This window comes from Pteropus vampyrus, unplaced genomic scaffold, assembly GCF_000151845.1.
Source record: "Pteropus vampyrus isolate Shadow unplaced genomic scaffold, Pvam_2.0 Scaffold314, whole genome shotgun sequence".
NCBI lineage: Eukaryota > Metazoa > Chordata > Mammalia > Chiroptera > Pteropodidae > Pteropus > Pteropus vampyrus.
In genome coordinates this window covers 1,225,130-1,244,779 of record NW_011889095.1, presented here as the reverse complement: position 1 = coordinate 1,244,779, position 19,650 = coordinate 1,225,130, and the positions used below count along the sequence as shown (strand labels likewise).

At 47.0% G+C, this 19,650-nt stretch overlaps 1 protein-coding gene across 1 annotated transcript; it reads right to left on the bottom strand.

Moving 5' to 3' along the window:
* Positions 1-2,186: 2,186 nt before the first annotated feature.
* On the bottom strand, positions 2,187-16,652 carry ACSM5 (acyl-CoA synthetase medium chain family member 5; the record flags this gene model as incomplete). The annotated part of the gene is made up of 4 exons (XM_023521747.1): positions 16,449-16,652; positions 12,132-12,342; positions 5,321-5,346; positions 2,187-2,306 (listed from the first exon to the last, which is right to left on the bottom strand). Coding segments are annotated over exons 1-4 (561 nt in total), but the record flags the coding sequence as incomplete, so codon positions are not given.
* Positions 16,653-19,650: the final 2,998 nt, after the last annotated feature.

Sequence of the window (19,650 nt, the reverse complement as noted above, 5' to 3'; positions counted from 1 at the left end):
GGAAGGGGTCCTTTTCAGCTCCGACCCCTGGCCGTTCTCGGCAGTGTTAATGAATTCTTGTGTCGCTCTCGTCCATCTCTCTGTCCTCACACCCTACCCTTTCTGATCCTTCTTTCTCAATATTGTCCATGGAATCCTCTTCCTTTCTTCTCTCTTTAAATATTACCATTCACCGAGGACTCATCCTCAGCTGACAGTTCCTCTCATCCCATAGACACTCTGTCCATCTCATTTATTCATTCATACCCTCCCTCTCCCTCTCTCTTGATAATTTTCCTGAGCCACCTTGAAGATCTTGACCTCTCCCCTGAGTTCCAATTTAAATGTGTAACTGCTGATTAAACATATACTAATCTCGGTGTTCCTTAGATTAACAAAGACAAACTGACATGACCATGGCTGAATTCAGTGTTGCCACCTCCACACCTGCCTTAGAAAGCACTGTAGCTGTCTACCCCAGTTTTCCTAACCTAAAACCCAGATGCCAACCCTCTGCGCCTCCCCTCCTTTAACCCCATGGGCCTTGCTTAATCACTAAGTCACCAAGTTCTCAAAAGAAGGAACTTGTCATTGGAGCATTTTTTTTTCAATCTCTCCTTTACTACACTCAGCTAGTGTTGAGTGTAATGGGGTGATCGTGTCGAAATACACCCTGAGGTGGTTAATCCCTGGATAAAATCTGAGCTCTATCATGTGATCTCGCGACCACGCCTTCTGTTGTTGGCAACTGAAACCCGATGGTGAAATCATCCTGGGTGTGAGCGAGGTGACTTCTCTCCTCCGGGCTAAGTACTGCCTTCCATTTACGAATCATAGCAGGCCAAACAACAACATGCGTGCGTGTGCCATCAACACACACACACGCTGGTTTGCACAATCCATATTGTGTCACCCAGACTTGGCAATCATTACTTCTTGGTGCTAGGGTTCCTGGGAGTTAACTGGGGTGTCAAAGGGTTTTACTAGACACGGACAGGAAGGAGGAGGTGGTCGGCGGAGACCGCATCACAGTGCAACCTGGTACCCTTCTGTCTCATGCTGTCCCTTCCCATCCCTTTTCCTTCCTTCTCCAAGTGTTGAGCCCCAGGCACTCATCATAAACCTCTTGCATGTCACTCTCCTTGCCAGAGTCTGCTTCTCAGAAAACCCAGCTGTGACAATTAGCCTGTGCCAACAAATTATCGGTGAGCATCTGGGTTACATAAGAGTCTGAGGGGCTTGATGCCTAATGTGGTTGCTCTCACCTTCTACCCCAGACTCAAAAAAGAAAAAAAATTTTTTTCCCCTGGGGCAAACTCCTATCTTGTACCCAGCTTTTAAAACTGGGTGCCTTCCATGTCAACCTCTACCCTTAGTTCCCTGCCCCAGAGTGAAAATAGCTGAAAACTGGTGGAGTGGATTTTCTGCTTTTTGCCTTTCCAGTAAGAGCATTTCCTTTTCCTGTGGGGAGCCACCCCTCCCTCCAGCAGTCCAGGTCATGGGCTTAGGGCAGCCCTCTCCCCATCTTTCTGTACTGCTTCAGGGGTGATCACATGACCCAGACCTGGCCAATCAGAGGGTTCTATTCCCTGGTTATGGGCTTGGTTTAACGACAGACACATCACCTGCATGCGTCCAGTGTGGATCAACTTGAAGATTTGCTGGTGCCTTTGGGGGAAAAGATGTTCTTTTTCTATTGAGATTTGCTAAGCTGCTAAAGATATGTGTTTGGACCTGCTGGGGGCTGACACTACGGGAGAGCATCTCAAGAAATGAAGCCAATACAAAAGGGAGAATCATCTTTGGCCACATAATTTGCAGCCTTGTTACCAGCCACGACCGAAGCTCCACCCAGCCCCAGACTTGCCAGTTGTGTGAGCGATAAACTTCCAGTTGGACTTCTGTCTCTTGCGATGGAGAGAATTCTGAGTAATGTGGCCAGACCTCGGCGCAGAGTGGGAATACAGGCCAGGTGCTGGCTAGAACATTCCTATGGGAGCATCTGACTTTCAACTCAAAGTGAGCTAAAGACTGAGGCCAATTTTCAGACAGTGATGGGACTGTCTTTGGAGGCTGGCTTTCTTGGTCAGAGGCAGGCCGAACGTTGCAATTAGAGGTTTCATCCACAGCTGGATAAAGGGGAAACGTGAGAAAAGATCATCCAGGCTTCCTCAAGTCTGGGGGACGTGGGAGCCCAGAGGCCTCACCTTCCTCGGGTATGCGTACGGGGCTGTCACTGACTTCACATGCTCCCGGAGCTCCTTGGTGAGCTGGTCCGAGTCATGGCACAGTAACTGTGGAGCCAGGACCACAGATGCCTTCGGCCCCTGTAGTGAGGATGAAGACCAAGAGAGAAGGGAGTAGAGTGTGCCGTCGTCTCCCGGGGTAATGTGAAGCCACGGCCACCACCTTTATATCCTCCCAACTGTACCTCCAGATATCCGGGGCCAGCGAAAGGGAGGAAGGGGCTAAGAAAGGCCAAGATCCCAATTCTCTCTCAAGTGCCTTACTGATTGGGCAGGGAGACCGAGACCAGGCTCAGCTTGTATCCTGAGACAATAGAGAGTGATGGGGAGAAACTAGATATAAGAGAAGAAAATAAAAGACCATAAACCTGGATGATTTGTTGAACTTCTCCAAACTACGGTTTGCACATCGGTAAAATGGAGATCCAATTGTCATACTTAATTAATGGCAAATACAGTGACCTCAGTGCCCGGCACATACGGTTTTCTCAGTCGGGGATCCCCTGGTGCTCCCCAAATAGTATTGATAAGTGGCTCGGTACAGAGCAAGGTGAATCTGCATCGTGCTCCAGGAGCCCCAAGGTTCCGTGGGGTTTCAGTAGGTTCTTGTCCTCATCTCTCACTTCCATCTGAGCATCTCGGCACCAAGCCTGACATGTTCGATAAACTCGGGTCTCTGCTAAAATGTGACTCCGTCACAGAGGACTTTCCTGACCACCATTTCTGAGAAATCAGCCCTTCACGCCACTTCACCCCATCTCACTCATCTTCACTTTTCTCCATAGAACTTCTCACTATCTGCCATGTCATATATTTATTCGTTTGTCTCTTTCCCCCACTCCTGCTAGGATGCGATCCCCGTGAGAGCAAAAGCTTTGCCTGTTTTATTCTTTGCTGAATTTTCAATACCTATCCCATAGGAGGCGCGCAATCAACGTCTATCGAATAAGTGCTTGATAAATGGTGGCTCACATTTTTATTATCAAAGAGCCTTCTGAAGCCCACCAGGTTGACCAGCTCATGATATCCCCTAGGAGCAGGTACCATTTCTGCCTGGCCATAGAACTCTTGGATGCCCAGTCCTCTCTGGGCTCTTCAGTTCTCCAGTGTCTCTCCACCCACCACTGTGGCAGCTCTGTAGACATGGGAACTTGCAACTGAACCAAACTGTACCTAGGCCTAGAAGCTAGATGCTGAGTATTTTGATAATGAGGATGACTTCATGGGGCAACCATGATCAGAGGGTCAGAAAAATGAGCATGTGTATGTGGGAGAGGCAGTAGGATGGGCCAATAGATCCAGAGATTCTTACTGATCCCCAGGTCCCCATCGCCTGGAAAGATCCTGTTGTAGCAACGTTTGGTAAATGATGATGCTCTGACCATGTTGTTGGTGGGGCACCCGAACAGCACCTGGAGGCAGAGAGCCAGCTGAGACATCAATCACCAGGTCAGATGCCAAACTTACCAGTCTGCACAGTGGTTACGAGCGTGGGCTATAGCGTCGTAGGGACTGGATTCAAACCCTAGCTTCTTTGCTGGGTCTATTTCAGGCCAAACGAGCCCCAATTTTCATGTACCCTCAAGCCAAAAGCGACAGAACTTATCGTTACAGAGAAAAGGTCCGGGATGGATTTGGGACATTTTTGTCAAATCGAGCTGCTTATTCCTGCTAATTTAACGACTTATCTTCATACACACACTTCTGGGATCAGTCACCAAGGGAAGGAGATCGGCCCCTGTCGCAAATCAACTGTGCAGTGTCGCTTAATTCTCTTAACTTCCTGGGACCAGCTTTATAATAGTTTAATTTCAGCCCTGTTTTCCTAAAAAATATCTTGTTGGGCCATAATTCAGGTAGAAAAGGGCTCTGAAAGGTTAAAAGCATCTCTAAACATTTCAGAAGAGGTGCTACTAAAATTTAGCTAGTACCGAATAGTTGCCAGACCCTGTGAAGTCTCATTTAATTCTCACGGCAACCTCGTAGAGTTCATATTCTTATCCCCATTTTACAGAGAGGACAACTGTGACTCAGAGGGTTAAGTAACTTGCCCAAGGTCACACAATCAACCAGTAGTGGAGCCCATGTTTGCAGCCTGCATGCTTAACTGTTATGTGACACCACTTTCATCCTATGCTTTGCTTTGTACAGAATTTATTAGAAAGAATGACAGGGGAAAATGTCTAGAAAAAAATATTAACATTAGTGAATTGTGCAATTACGTCCTCCAAGTGCTCTTGATGAAGTAGCATAGCCTATGAAAACCATCTCATTTCCCTTATTGTCTTGCCTTACAGGAAGCTCAGTATGCAAGGACCTACTTATTTGCTATACTTCTCCTTACTCTCTCCCACCACAAGTCCATCCTGTATTTTCCTAATAAGCTTTCTGACTTTACATCTGTTTCCATGTTGCTTTTTTTTTTTCTATTTGTGATATTTCGCAAAAGCCACTTCAAATCCTTTTTGGAATGAGACAGAGTAAGGGTATATTTAAAACAGAGGGTGACAGAATCATTGACGAGAATCTCCTGAGAGAATCCAGACCATGCCTAACCTTTTGACCTTGAGGGTGTCACCCATGGCTCATTTTGCTTCTAGAGTCTCTGTTGCCAGCCAAACAGACATCTGGGTGGGTCCTCAACTCTTACAGAGACCTGGTGGCCCCAGGCGGCAATGGCCCAACTTCCCATCGCAGAGTTCAATAGACGGTGTGCCTTGGCAAGCAAAATGAGCTCATTTCCATTGCTTTGTCATTCCAGGGTCAAGCCACAATGCCCATCAACAGGATAGAAAAAGAAATTACAATAGATTCGCAGAATGGAATATTGCACAGCAATTGAGAAGCACGAACTTCTCATACTGCCCATGACATCTGTCTTCAAAATATATTCCTTTTACCTGTACATGGGTCTGTTGCCTTCTCTGAACCGTCAGCTCTCTGAGGACAGGGACGATTCCATCTTGCTTATTACAAAACACTGTCCATCTATGGGTTAGTCAAAATTAGATGAACCAAAAGAAACTGCAATAAACTGGAGTGTGTAAACTTTGGACTCACTCTGACTGTCCAGTACAAACTGGATCCTCTCTTACCTTCAGAATGGCCAGCGGGTCAAACTCTGGCCAGAGATGGATAAATACACACGTTCCAGGAACGAGGCCATGATGCTCAGTATCCAAGCTGTGTCTGATGTGGCCCAGAGTAAGTCCGAGGCTTCCACGCCTGCCCGTAAGCTGAGGAAAGAGGAGAAACATAGGCACATATACATGAGTGTACACTGGGGTGAATGAAGCATGAGTGTGCACGTGTGGGCAGGTGTTTGTGTACCTGAGTGTGTTCGCCTACCTTTGCAAGAATGTGGAAGTATAAGTAGGCGGGAAAAGAAAATTCTATGCACATCCTGTTTCAAGAAGCGGGGAGTGTGCAGAAGGTGTCACTCAGCTGACATAACTTACGAGATAATTGGGTCTTATTCTCATTTTATCCCCAGAATGTAGTCCAGTTTTTGGCATGTGGCAACCACTCAGAAAAATGTTTACTTACAATAGACATCTAAGTTATTATTCTAACAAGCAGCCTTGCTAAGTTCAAGTTCGCCTGAGTAGACCTTTTGTTCTTTATCTCGAAGCATCATAAATTGCCTAAGTTTTTTTCCTTCCTCTCTTTGGCCGGAAGAAAAAGTATTAGGTCTGCCTTAAAGCACAAATAATTTAAGCTAGATGTGAAGAATTTCCTTGTGGCTGGGAATCACTACAGTATGTGTCCTAAAGATGATTAATACTTTCAGCTCTGTAGGAAAATTAGTTCATAGTCTATTAGGAACAAATTTGGGGGGTCAGAGGGGGTGGGAATTTAATAGGCTGGGGTAGGCTGGATCCTTGGGAAGTACTAGTAACGAGAGGCAGGGAGCAGAGTGGTTTGGACACAGAAGCCCCTGGGTTGTCAGAGCTATAAGGGATCTACTGAGAATAAGGAGAAAAGTTGAGTTGGTTGATGTCACACCACTGAGTCTAAGGCCAACACCTCCCCCCACCACACACACACATAAAATGCCCTACAGGCATTTCCTGTACCCAAACGCTCTTATGTAATCATTAAAATAATAAGGAAGGGCCCTCTTCATGGTCCTGCAATAGCACAGCCACCTCGATCTGGGCTCTTTCTCCCAAATCGGGGATACCGGATACATTTTTGTTTTTGTTTTCTAGCCAGATGAGACTCTTGCAGATTCGTTTTATTCTTCCTCAGAATAACAACATTTATGTTCCACCTTTGACGAAGCTGATTTCACATGCTCTTCCTGATGCACAGCTTTTCCCCCGGGCTCACTTTCTGCAGGATGTGCACGGCAGACCTGTTCACCACCGCAGACCTATCTCTATTATTATGATCCTACTGACTCCGAGTTCTCCTTCCCTTTGGACAGCATTCCCTCCACATGTCACCTTTCTCTCATGGCCCGTTCGCTCTTTCCATGGGGCTCCAAGATCCCGCAATTGTGGTCAACTTCCTGTGATCACTCCTCCTGATTGATGAGAATACCTGTGTGCATGAGGAAGAAAGGCCAGGGTGGGTAGGTCGTGAACGAGGGGAGGTTGGGTTAGCGTGTCTTGAGTCTCCCTACATGTTTTTGTAGGGATATAACTGACATGTAACATTATGCCAGTTTCGGGTATGCCCCATAATCATTCGCTATATGTGAATACTGCGAAACGATTATTGCAAGTTAGCAGCCATCATCACACACAGATGCAAAATTTGTTTTTGTGTGATGAGAACTTTCCTGATCTACTCTCCTAGCGACGTTCACATATACCATTATGGTATGGGTAAGTGCAGTCACCATGCTGTACATTAACTCCCGTGACATATTTTTTCGTGGTGTTCCCTGGAACTTCGCGTCCTTTCTTGAACACCGCTCGACAGTCACCAAATCGAACTCCTCGTGTCTCCTCGACACCCCCATACCTGCGTCTCCCTGTGTTCCTCACTTCGGTGAAGGACAGTGGCGTCACACGGTCACCCAAGGGTCTGTGACTTCTCCGTCCCCCTGGCTTTCTTCCTCTGCTGTATCTCATTCATCAAGAAAACCCTGCTACAAGCTTCGCCTTAACTGTCTCTGAGACCCACCCACTTCTCTCCATCTCTGTCACCCCACCCAAGTTGAAGCCATCATCATCCCTACCTCTTCCCTGAGTTTCCCGCCCCTATTCTTTCTTCGCATTCTCTACACACGAGAGTGGCCTCTACAAACAGCATGTGATCACGTCACTTTGTCCCTTTATGGCTGCCCACCCCTCACTGGATAAGGGTCCAGGACCCTTGCCGCAGCCCCACGGTTCTGTTAGTTTAGTACTCGCTACCTTGTCTTCTAAATCGCTGATTCGACCCTCTGCTTCATCTCATCTACTGTCGATTCCCTCTAATGTGTTTTTCATTTCAGTTATTGTAGTTTATGTCTTCTATCTCTTAGTTAAAGTTCACACTGAGTTCGTCTACTCTCCCCCTAAGGTCATTGAGCATCCTTTACCACCAGTGTTTTGAACTCTGCACCTGGTAGATGGCTCGTCTCCATTTTGTTGAGTTCTTCTTCTGAAGTTTGGTTCTGTTCTTTCATGTGGGACATGTTTCTTTGTCTCCCCACTTTGCCTGCCTCCTTTCGTTTGCTTCTATGTATAAGATAGGACTGCTATGTCTCCTGGTCTTAGAGTGGCCTTATGTAGTAGATATGCTGTGAGACCTACTGGCACCCACCCCAGTCAGCCTGCTCCCTAAGTGCCCCTTGTTGGAGAGTCATTCCTTGGAGGTGCTGGGACCAGGGTTTCATCTGCTAAAAGGGCCCCATGACAGGTAGGGATGGCGGGGGGGAGGTTCCTAAATGAAGAGTCTCTGTTGAAGACACCAGCTTTGGCAATGGAGACCCACAGGCCAGGGAAAAGATTAGGATGCCAGTTACCTGGCAATGACTAATCGCCGGGGGTACAAAGTTGGGACAGAGACCCACATCAGGGGATATCTGGGGGAGCCTGAGGAGCTTCAAGACCCTACAGGCCGCAGTCCAAGGTGGCGATCTAGGGAGAGAAGAGAGGATACACTTGGAGAAGACACCAGAAGCAGTGTGGGTCCCTTTCTCTGGGCAACCCGAGAAATGATAGGGCTTGAAAAACCTGTTGACATAGAGCAGCTGCCAGTCCTGGAGGGGGATTCTTCCCCTGCTCTGGGAAAAGCTCACAGAGTCCTACCTCCTAAGGGTGTCTGCCCCATCTTAAATACCCCTGCAACAGGTGTTCCTGAATGCCTCAGAGTCACACAGTCACAAGCCCCCTAACTGTCTTCCAGGAAGTTCTCTCTAGAGTCTGCCCGAAATCCCTCACGCAGCTCTGTACTTTCTCACCCCTTACCTGCAATGAAGCTCCCGGGCACCGAGGCCAGGAGGCCAGGTGGACAACCCCTTCCCTTCTTTCCAGTCTCTCCTTTTATTTTGACCCATTTGCCACAGAGGGGAGAGGAGCAAGACCCTAACGCCTAGAGTAGAGACCTAACTCTCGTGGAGGCGGCCACATGGCTGTCCCCTTCTAAGGACCTGTTCAAGGACTTTAAGAAATAGTCGTATCTGCTTGGGAAAGGGAGATGATTTTTTCTGAAGGAACTTGGTAGCAAGCAATATGGACATACCTGCTGGTCAGCGCTAGGGTCTCCTGAGATGCTCAGGCTCTTTCTCTGGGTTTACCAAGAGTCCCGAACTGATCAGCTATTCTTCCTGACGCCTTCTTTCCTTTTCAAGTCTTCCCGACCCCATCTCGGGCATCTATCGGAGACATCAAAGCCGTTCACCTCGTTTGCTTCCTCTGACTGAGGACAGAATCGATTTCACCCTGTGCTACCCATGCCTGCTCACTGCTACTCTCGATGTCTCATACGCCCCTCTTCCTAAGACGGGATCTGTGCTTCCTCCCGTTCCAGTTACCTACTCCTTCTGCACAGACACCCTCTGGCCCTTCACCCCAGGGGTTCGCAATCTCTTTATCCGTGGCTACTACACAGCAGAAGCTCGTGGCTCAGGACCAAGGACCTGATGACGGTCTAGATTTGAGTTTGGGTTCCCCTGCTACTGGGCTGTGTGCGCTCTTGAAAAAGTTATGTGACCCACACTGTGAGTCTCAGTCTTCTCATCTGAAAATGGGGGATAATCCTAGAAGACCCCCTTAGACATGCGGGGATCCTTGACCATGCACAGCCAGCACCCCGCGCGTGAAGATAGTTAGAATACCGCTAGGATGGTACCCTTGAAACCCCAACTGCTTCTGGAGAGGGAAGCTACTTTGACTTTGAAACGGGTCAGAATGAACTCTTGTATTAACTTATGCAAATTCAGATTTTATTTACTTATTTAACAAGTAAGTAAGTAAAAGTTTTCTAAAGCGTGGCACAGAGTAAGCGCCCAGTAAATCCTTGTGACTGCAGTTTAGAACAGAAGGCTCAACACGCTCGTGTGGAATGAGGGTCTGGGTCATTGGCTGTTCCTGCCAAACACATGGGTGCAGCCGATTTGGGGAATGAAGGTCATGGTCTTGCGAACAGTGACTAGGGGCCCATGAATAGAAGGGAACTCAGGAAAAGTCATTTGCTCTCTGAGAAATGGTGGCATAAAGACTCACAGACACATGTGGTTGGGAAGTTCTGAAGCCAAGTTCCCCAGGATAAGCCATGGAACACTGTCCCGCCTGGAAATATCTGTCTCTGTCAATTAATCGACCGAAATTCATTGACTGCTGTTCTCAGATGGACACAGAGGTGACTAAGACAGTGTCTTACCCAGTTTGGATGTGAGACAGCTAATAACATGTCAGATGAATAAGGTCATTTCAGATACTGGTTAAGACTAGTATCTTAACCAGAGGTCAGATTATGTCACATCTCTGCTCAGCACCCAGCAGTGAGTCCCAGCTCCATGCGAAGAAATGTCAAACTAGTGAGCACATTATCCAAGGCTACGTGGTCTTCACACACCCTCCTCTTGTCCTCTCTGGCTTGATGTCCTGTCCCTTTACAGCTCACTGACTGCCCAGCAGCCCCACTGGCCTCCTTGCTGTCCCTTGCAGGCATGGCCTGCCTCAGGGCCTCTGCCCTTGCCCATTCTTCTTCTAAGACCACTTTCCCCAGGTACTATGGATAGCCCCCTCCCCTCTAAATCTTTACCAAAGATTTGTCACCCTCTTAGTGAAGCTAACCTTGACCATGTACTTCAAATTGTGACCCACCTCCTAACCGGTTCTCCTCACCCCGTACTAGTTTTTCCTTAATATTTATCACTTTCTTACATATTATAGAATGTACTTATTATTTTTTTGTTTCTGTCTCCTTCCTTTAGAATCTAAGCTATATGAAGACAGAGCTCTTGGCCCGTTTTGACCACACAGTACTTCAACCAAAGCAATCGTGACGGTAGCCGAGTTCATATGGAAGCAGAGATTAGGAACCAATTCTATTCAGACACTTGAAAAACCACTGGAGTCTCTACAGAATTCGGGCTGTAAACACACCCTTGAGACCAGCACTCTCATTTCAAAGAGGAGAAGAATGAGTATTCCTAAATGAATCGGTCACCCTGCCGTGGCTCAAGGAGGAAGGCAGGAGGCAGAGGAAGGGGCCACCCCCAACAGCACGGGGGCCAAACTGAGTCCCCGTTGCCCTTTGCTCTATCTCTTAGACCCTTACAGGAGTTAAACCCCAGCCGGGACACTTTGGGGGCTGAATGGTGTGGCTCTTCACCCCATCTCTCTGTTTTAGCTGTCTCCAGCAAAAGTCTGTTCCACCTGGCGTTACGTACGGTGCTCTGGGGGCCAAGCAGATGGTGGACAGCCGGAGCTCTGAGCAAGAGAAAAGTGTCTAGTCCCATAGACCGGAAGCAAAGTGACGAGTGCGTGTCTGGATGTGGGAAGGTGAGAATGTACGAATATCCGGCCTGGGCATCCTCTGAAACCTTGGAGAGGATGTTGGACCTGATTTGGCAATGTGGGACGTGGCCTTGAATTATTTTATTTGGACATCAAAGGTATGGGTGAACCCATATAATTGGGGGAAATGGAAAAAAATCTTTGGGCAAGAGAAAAAATAATGGTAACGATACTCCAAAGGGAAGCTTTTATCATGCAAAGTGCCTGACGCAGTGGTACGTAGTAGGTCCTCAAGGAAAGTACAGGGACTCTCTTACCTTGGCCATCAGTTAAATGGACCTTATATATCATGGAAAAATTTTGGGGAGTTTTCCAACCTTTTGGGCCGTTTTTTTTTTTTGGGGGTTGGTTGCCTTGGGTTGTTGCCGGTTTTTTTATTTTTGGAAAAATATGTTAAAATGAAACTTCTAATATTCCTGCCTTTTGGGGGAGGGGAGGGGAGACAATCTACTCACCAAATGGTTGAATTAAACTTGTTCACCCAGAAAGGTTAATTCTCTGGTGTGAGTTCGTACCCTCTGTTGTGCAAACATTATTATTGGCAAAAACATCTCTATTCTGGGTAGACTGTTCTGTGGACATAATTGGAAGGGGTGGACAGCATTCTACATGCTGAAAAGTGTCCGGGGACTAGAGAAATCAGCTCTTCCCCGAAAGCTATTGTCTTGCCTCTTTTTGTAAAACGTCCCGAAAACAGTGATTTCTCCAGCCCTTTCAACAAGTGTGTAGGGCAGGGCCAGCAGAGGCCCTCCTGGCACTCGAGGCTGTGCCCTTTGCCCCCTCCAAGCCTCCCCTGGAAAAACCACCATAGAAGGGCCCCTGTACACCATCAGCTCCGTGATTTGAGCAAAGGGAAAGTAAACGGAACTCCACACCGAGTTCAGTTTGCTCATCTCCCAAGGCCTGTGGACACTACAAAGCTATGGCAGTGGCCCTGCTCACTGACCTGTCCGCATGCAAGCTATGTTGACCAGCCACCATTGTGGGATTCTCAGGAGCACGAGCATCATCCTGTCACCGGGCTGCAGGCCGCACACGCCCACTAGCACGTTAGCCGCCTTCCTGGACTGCTTCCCCAGCTCCTCAAAGCTCCACTTGACCTCTGCTCCCTTGCCATCGACCCACCAGAAGGCAGGGATCCGGGGCCGGTGCCCAGCCTAGACAGAAGTGCAGGCAGAGAAGAAATAGGAACAATTTGTTGATGGTTTTTGTTTACTCGTCATTTTTAGCTTGATTTTATCTTTTGTAATAGTGATTACGGACACGGGGTTCAAAAATCCAAACCATATGAAAAGATTTGCATGGAGAAATCTCGTTTTCCTCCTTGTGCCCACCCTTCTCAACGAGGAACCAATAATATTGGTTTCCTCCACATTTTCCAGTGTTTCTTTAGGCAGACAGTAAGTCTATTCTTTTTCCCGTACTATTTTTAATGTAAAAGGTAGCCTATGATTCACACTGTTCTCTTTCCTCCCCTCTGTAAGATATGATTCTCATGCTATAAAATTCGCCATTTCAAAGCACACGGTTTCATGTTCACAAGCCGCGTGCAGCCATCGCCACTGTCTAATTCCAGAACACGTGTATCCTCCGAAAAAGCAGTGCTGTGCAGATTAGCAGCCACTCCCTAGTCTCTCCTCACCCAGCTCCTGGCAGCCACTAATCTGCTCTCTGTCCCTACGGATCTGCCCAGTCTGCACCTTTCACACAAGTGGAATTAGACACTAACGGGGCCTTCCGTGTCTGGTTTCTTTCGCCCAACATGACGTTTTCAAGATTTATCTATTTGGCGGCACGGATCAGGGCTACGTTCTTTTTCACAACTGCATAATATTCCATCGCCTGGATATATCTATCACCTTCCGTCTGTCCATTCGTCAGTTGATGGACATTTGGGTCGTTTCCACCTTTTGCTTTTTATGAATCTCGTTGCCGCGAACGCTTGCGTACACGTTTTTGCGTGGACAAATGTTTTCTGTTCTCTTGGACGTACACGTAGAAGTGGAACGCCAGGGTCGTATGATAACTGTACGTCTAAATTTTTGAGGAATTGCTGAACTATTTTCCAGGCGCCTGCATCATTGTATATTCCCACCAGCATTGTATCAGGTTCTAATTTCCCTACATCTTTGCTTTACATCTTTACACGTGTTATTGTACTTTTCTGTCTGTTTTTGTTTTGAGCCATACTGCTCTGTGTGAAGTGGTACCTCACTGTGGTTAGGACCGCCTTTCCCTAATGAATAAAGATGTCAAACACCTTCCCGTGCACTAACTGGCCATTTGTTTAGATTCTTTAGAGGAACGTTTATTCAAATCCTTAACCCGCATTCTAATTTGGGGTATTTGTCTTTTTATGGTTGAGTTTGAGTTCTTTATAAATCTGTGGGTTTATATAGCAGATATGTGATTTGCAAATATTTTTCTTCCGTTCAGTGGGCTATCTTCCATTCTGATATACGAATGCTATTCATTTTCATGAAGTTCAATTTCTCTATTTTTTTAAATTTCCTTGTTCGTGCGTTAGAAGCTGTTGCCTAAACCAGGATATACGCCTATGTTTTCTCCCAAGAATTTTATGATTTTCGTTCCTTCGTTTTGGTCTTTGATCCATTTTTGAGTTCATTTTTGTATGCGGTGTGAGGCAGGGACCAGCTCTTGCACGTGATACTCCAGTGCACCAGCACCATTAGTTGGAAAGACAATTCTTGCCCCATAGAATTTTCTTAAAACATTTGTCGAAAATCGATTGACTGTATAGTTATGTTTTTTTTTTTTTCTGGACTCAATTCTATCCCACTCATTCATGTCTATCCTCATGTCAGTGCTATGCTGTTCTTTTTTGTTTTTTTTTTTCTTTTTTTTAAACACGGTCTTGGTTACTGTAACTCGGTAGTAGTTCGTAATAGGAAAGTGTGATTCCTCCAGTCTGGGGGTTCTTTTTCAAAAGTGTTTTGGTTATTATGGGTCCCTTGCATTTCCATATGAATTTTGGGCCTCTCTATTTCTGCAAAGACGTGTACTGGGATTTTGATAAAGATTACATTGAGTATGTAGATCGATTTGAGACATAGTGTCATTTTTTCTTTTTTGGCAATCTTATCATTTCTGCTTTAATGGGAATCAAGTTTGAAAAAAATGTACAGTTCAACTTATCCATACTATTCCTTTATAAAAGGCAGGTGTAATGTAGAAGCTAATATTTTCTGGTAGCCCTTGGCTCCTGAAGGCAACAAATATGTTTTAAATTTTTGTCAAAATAGTCATACAAATATGATTTTTTTTTTTGCATACTGAGGCAATATATCAGATTTCCTTTTTTATCCTTTAAAAAATGTTTTAAAAATTTTAGTTAGTTTCAAGTATGCAGAACATCGATTAGATATTTATATAGTTTATAAAAAGATCTCCCTAATTGCTCTTTCTCTCCTCTGGCTCTCCACCTAGTCGATAGATTAATGCTGACTGCATTCCCTATGCCGTGCTCCCCAACCCCGTGACCATCTATCAACTGCTAATTTGTACTTCTTTAACCCTTCACCCCATCCTCTCAGCCCCCTAAACCCCTTCCCCTCTGTCCGTCACCAAATTCTCCACTGTATCTGTGAGTGTGTTTTTGATTAGTTTGTTCTTTTTTTCCCTTAGATTTCGCATATAAGTGAAATCATATGGTATTTGTCTTTCTCTGACTTATTTCACTCGGCATAATAACTTCTAAGTCCATCCATGTCATTACAAATGGTAGGATTTCATTTTCTTTTTAGCGGCTGAGTCATATTCTTTATCCAATCGTCTGTTGATTTAGTTTGCTTTATCGAGAGGTTTTCTTAAAGACGAATCCAAATCCTTAACAAGTGTTTTTTTTTTTTTTAATAAATACTCCCTATGTTACTCCAGGCTCTGATTAATTGCTGGAGTCCTGCCAAAGTTGATACTAACAATTTTTCTACCTTTTTGGTGGTGGCGTTGCTTTTCTGAAGGAGATCATTTTCGAAAGCCCCTGTTCCACAGTTTTTGCCGCTGACTTCACTCTGTTTGTGTTCATCATGAGAAGGCTTCTAAGGATGCTGCCGGTGTAGGAAAAAGAGCTTAGACTTTGTAGACGGGAAGGGAGCATGCTGGCTCCAGCTCTTACAGACACGTCTCATTTAATCCTCAACAACTCAGGGTGGCAGAGGGTCTGACTCCCAGTTCCCAGTGAGAAAACCGAGCTCCGAAGAGCTTCGTCATACCTCGAGCGGAGGAACAAGGCCCACCTGACTGCCACGCCTGCTCACTGCAGCCATTCTCACGGCGCCTACGTAAATTTTACCACGTCTGCTAACGATATCACTTACCTCAGAATTCTTCTTTAAACAAGTGCTTTTTAAAATTAACGTAAACGATTTTTTTAAACATTAAAGTTTATGTTCCCCTACTATAAATAAAAAGGTAGCATTCTCGACATAAATTATCAACAGAACTTATCAACATAAATAAAAGACGACTATAAAACACACAGAGAAAGAGAGAGATGCACGAAGGATACATAAGGGAGGGGACAATAAAGAAAATAAGGAAGAATACGCACAGAGACACACAAAGAAATCGAGCTCATCTTATTCTGTACCTGCTGTGACCGGCGCGAAGCTTTGAGCTTGAGCCCTGTTCTTCCCTTATTTAAGAGGGAAGTACATGACAAAGACAGGGGTGGCAGGGGCGGGGTGTCTAAGGCTCACACGCTCAGTCACGAGGCTTACATAGCAGCAGCTGACATTTTAGGACTCACAAAATTCCTGAGTCCAAGCATCCACATGGAGTGACCTCACCTCTAGAAACAATAGGTCAAGGATAAGACATGGTACGTGCTAACCGCCATGTCTCACTTCTAGTTAGTTATCTGCTAAAAATTTATTAACTAAAGGGATTTACTGGCCGGATCACTGCCTATAGGTACAAAATATTTTAACAATGACGCATTCTGCTTCTGTACCCCTGCTTGCTTACCCACCTCTTAGTTAGCAGTTAATGAATGGAGGAGATAGAGTCTTTTGTGTAAAAGTTAAGGATGTGGGGGATGGGATCGAGGGCTTAAAACCTTTGTGCCCCTGCGTCTCGGGGCTGCTCCTTTGCAAGGACAGCCGCCGGCTAATAAACTGTCTCTTGGACTAGAGCACTCGAGTTGGGCCTGGTTATTTCGGTCACAACACACACGGACACGTCTTGTCGACTGAGTGTCGCTGGGGGACCCAAGGGCAGCGTCCGACGCCCGAATGTACTTCACCTTTTCCAGCTGACTCCACACATCCAGCACGTCGTGGGCAAAGTCGAAGTACTCAGGCACAGGCTTTTTCCCCAGGCTGATGGCTTCCCAGTTGGCCACAAACTCCTGAGGGGGAGGTAGGGGCGGTGGCTGCCCGTGAAGCCTGCTGCATCCTCGGGCGCACCGCAGCACGGGGAGGACCAGGCGTCTCAGCCACAGCCTCATCCTACCGCCTCCTCCTGTCACCAACGAGAGGAGAGAGAGCATTGTCCTGAATTCTGAGATTTAGGGAGAAGCAGAGGCCGGCTCCGATGCTGCCAGGAGTCCATGTCGACTTGTCCCAGGCCTTGGCCTTAGTTCCACTCCAGGGTTTTGGTCATTCCTCCCCTGAGCCCGTGGTCCAGCCTTCCACCTCTCACTCACCGCCTGTGGGTCTCTGGGTCCAAGTTCGGTGCCTCAGGACCCACGTCCCAAGGCCCAGTCTTTCAGAGGGAATCTCTCGAGAAGCCTTTGGTGAGTCTCCAACTGGCCTGACAAAACTGAAGAAAACTCCAGGGCCAAGCTATCCAATAAAAATATAAATGGGCGCCCTGTGCAGTATACGATTTTCTAGTGGCTTCATTCAAAACAGTAAAAAGAAACGGATGAAATTAGTGATAAGAACACTTTTTATGTAGCCAGCTATATCCTATAATTTCAACATGTAATCGATATAAAAATAAATTATTATGGAGATGTTTTTTATCCTTTTTTTTCTTTTCTTCTTTTTGGTACTAAGTCCTCGAAAACCAAGATGTATTTTCTACTTCCCAGCGCGTCTCAGTTTGGAGGAGACACATTTTAAGTGCTTAACAGCTACAAGGGGCCTGCGGACCAGCTACGTCAGCAGCACCCCAGGCCCCATGCTGGGATTAGACTCCGCACTGAACAGGAACCACAGATGGGTGGCTCAGTAACCTTTGAGAAGTGTGGTCATGTAGAGAGGAGGCAAGGGAATTGTAATGTTCATCCAACTGCAGTCAGAGACTGCCATGGGCTGATCAGCCCAGCCAGGCCCAGAGGACACCTGCAGAGCAGAAGGCGAGGTCTGCTGGGATTGCTAAGGACTCATCCCCTACACCTGTGAGGGGGAAACAGGCACCAAGAGTCACTCCCTCTGGCTAAAACCGCGGGGAACCTGCGGACTAAAGGCTGGGAACTGCCCGCAGGCCTTTCGCTCTACAAGTTCTTACCTTTTCAGGCTACACACCCTTCCCCTTCCTCACGGTATGTCCATGTCACAGGAAATGGGAACTAAAGAATGACACATAAACTGAGTTCCCCGAACACTCGGCGTCCCGCTCAGTGCCTTCGCTCTGTCTCTCTCACTGTCCTCGTCTCTCTCTCCTGTCACCGTTCCTCTCGGTGGCCCTCTCTCTGCCTCCGAGAGGAGCCTCCACTCTGTCTGCGGGTGTCACCCCTTTTCCAATAAACTTGCCTTTGACTCCAACTTGGGCTTGTGTGCTGAATTCTTTCTACACTCTCCACCAAGGGTGCAGTGTTTAGTCTCCCTGCCCCACCCCCCACCCCCCACGCCCAACTCGGGGACATTGGTCCTGTCCTGCATCGATCAGACACCAAATCTGCTCACGGCGCCCAATCTTGGGTTTCCCAACCTCTAGGACAGTGAAAAATAATGTTGAAACCACCTGGATATGGTTTTTGTTTTGTTTTGTTTTGTTTTTGGCATAGCAGCCCAAACGGCCTAAGGCAATAACCAACAATATTATCACGGGAAAAACCATAACCGCCATTTTGTTTTGTTTTGTTTTTGGCATAGCAGCCCAAACGGCCTAAGGCAATAACCAACAATAATATCACGGGAAAAACCATAACCGCCACCTGCCGAAGGCTCACTATGGGCCAGGCATTTAAAAAGTACTTTCTAACGACAACAAACAACAACAACAACAACAAAGCGATCGCGTGAGAAGCCACCTGGGCCACCTGCCCGTCCGCCTCCCTCCCAGCTTGGGGCGGGGCAAAAACATCTTGATCTGAGGTGTTTGCCAATGTCTGTGTTTCAAAATTTCCACCGTGGCCGGTTTCCCAAGCTACCGACGTTTTAACCACCAGCTTGCAGGCTTCCTGACTATTAAGGATCCCTCACGCACCCATGCGAGCCAGCTCCAGCCTGTGCTGCCTGGTGCCTTTGTGCTTTGTGCTTGCTGGTTTCCCAGGGGTATGACTGACAAATCAAGCTGTAGATCTTTAAGCTGTACGAGTCGATGATTTGCTATGCATGCCGTCGTGGAACGATGACCGCGGTCAAGCCAATTAACAAACGTGTCCATCACCTCGCGTACTTTCCACTACGTATTTTTTTGTTTGTTCGCTTTATCGTCTGTCGCCTCTCCCGCCACACACGTACACCAGAAAATGAACGTTCGGGACCACCACTGCACCTCCGGCACTGCCAGCAGCCCGAATAGATGTTTGTCGCGTTGACGAGTGGTCCGTGATGGCGAACGTTGAGCGAACATCCCAGATCACGGATAGGAGGAAATCGACCTCTGCGACTCTAGATGCAAAGTTTTTTTTTTTTCTTTTTTTCTTTTTTTCTTTTTTTCTTTTTTTCTTTCCCAGAATCAAACCAAGCCTGGTGCAAGCTCTCAGCCCCCAGGACCTGTAGAAACCCGGGGAGCATCTTTCTTCTTTATCCTCAGAATCGGCGCGAAGCCCCCCGGTGGGATAGGCAGGACCCTTGGGAAGTACTAGTAACGAGAGGCGGGGAGCAGAGTGGTTTGGACACAGAAGCCCCCGTGTCAGAGCTATAAGGGATGTACTGAGAATAAGGAGAAAAATTGAGTTGGTTGATGTCACGCCACTGAGTCTAAGGATGTCTTTGCAGGACCACGCTGCCTTTCGCTCGCTTCCGGCCACGTGGGCAGCTCCTCTCCCTCCTGGCGAGCTTGGCCGCAGAGAATCATTATTCCTTGGCCCTCGGCGTCTGCTTCCTCTGACCGCGTCCAGGTGATCACACTCATCTCCGTATTTCCAGCCAAATCTAAAGTCACGCTCTGTGTCCTCGGTGAGGCGCCTGGGCTGGCGGCCTGTGCTTCACGCAATCTGACCGGCGCGGCACGTAACTGGAGGCCGCAAACTCTGACGATGATGCAGATGATGCTGATCACAACTACCTTTCATTTATTCATTCAACAAACATTGCGGAGCACCTGTTGGG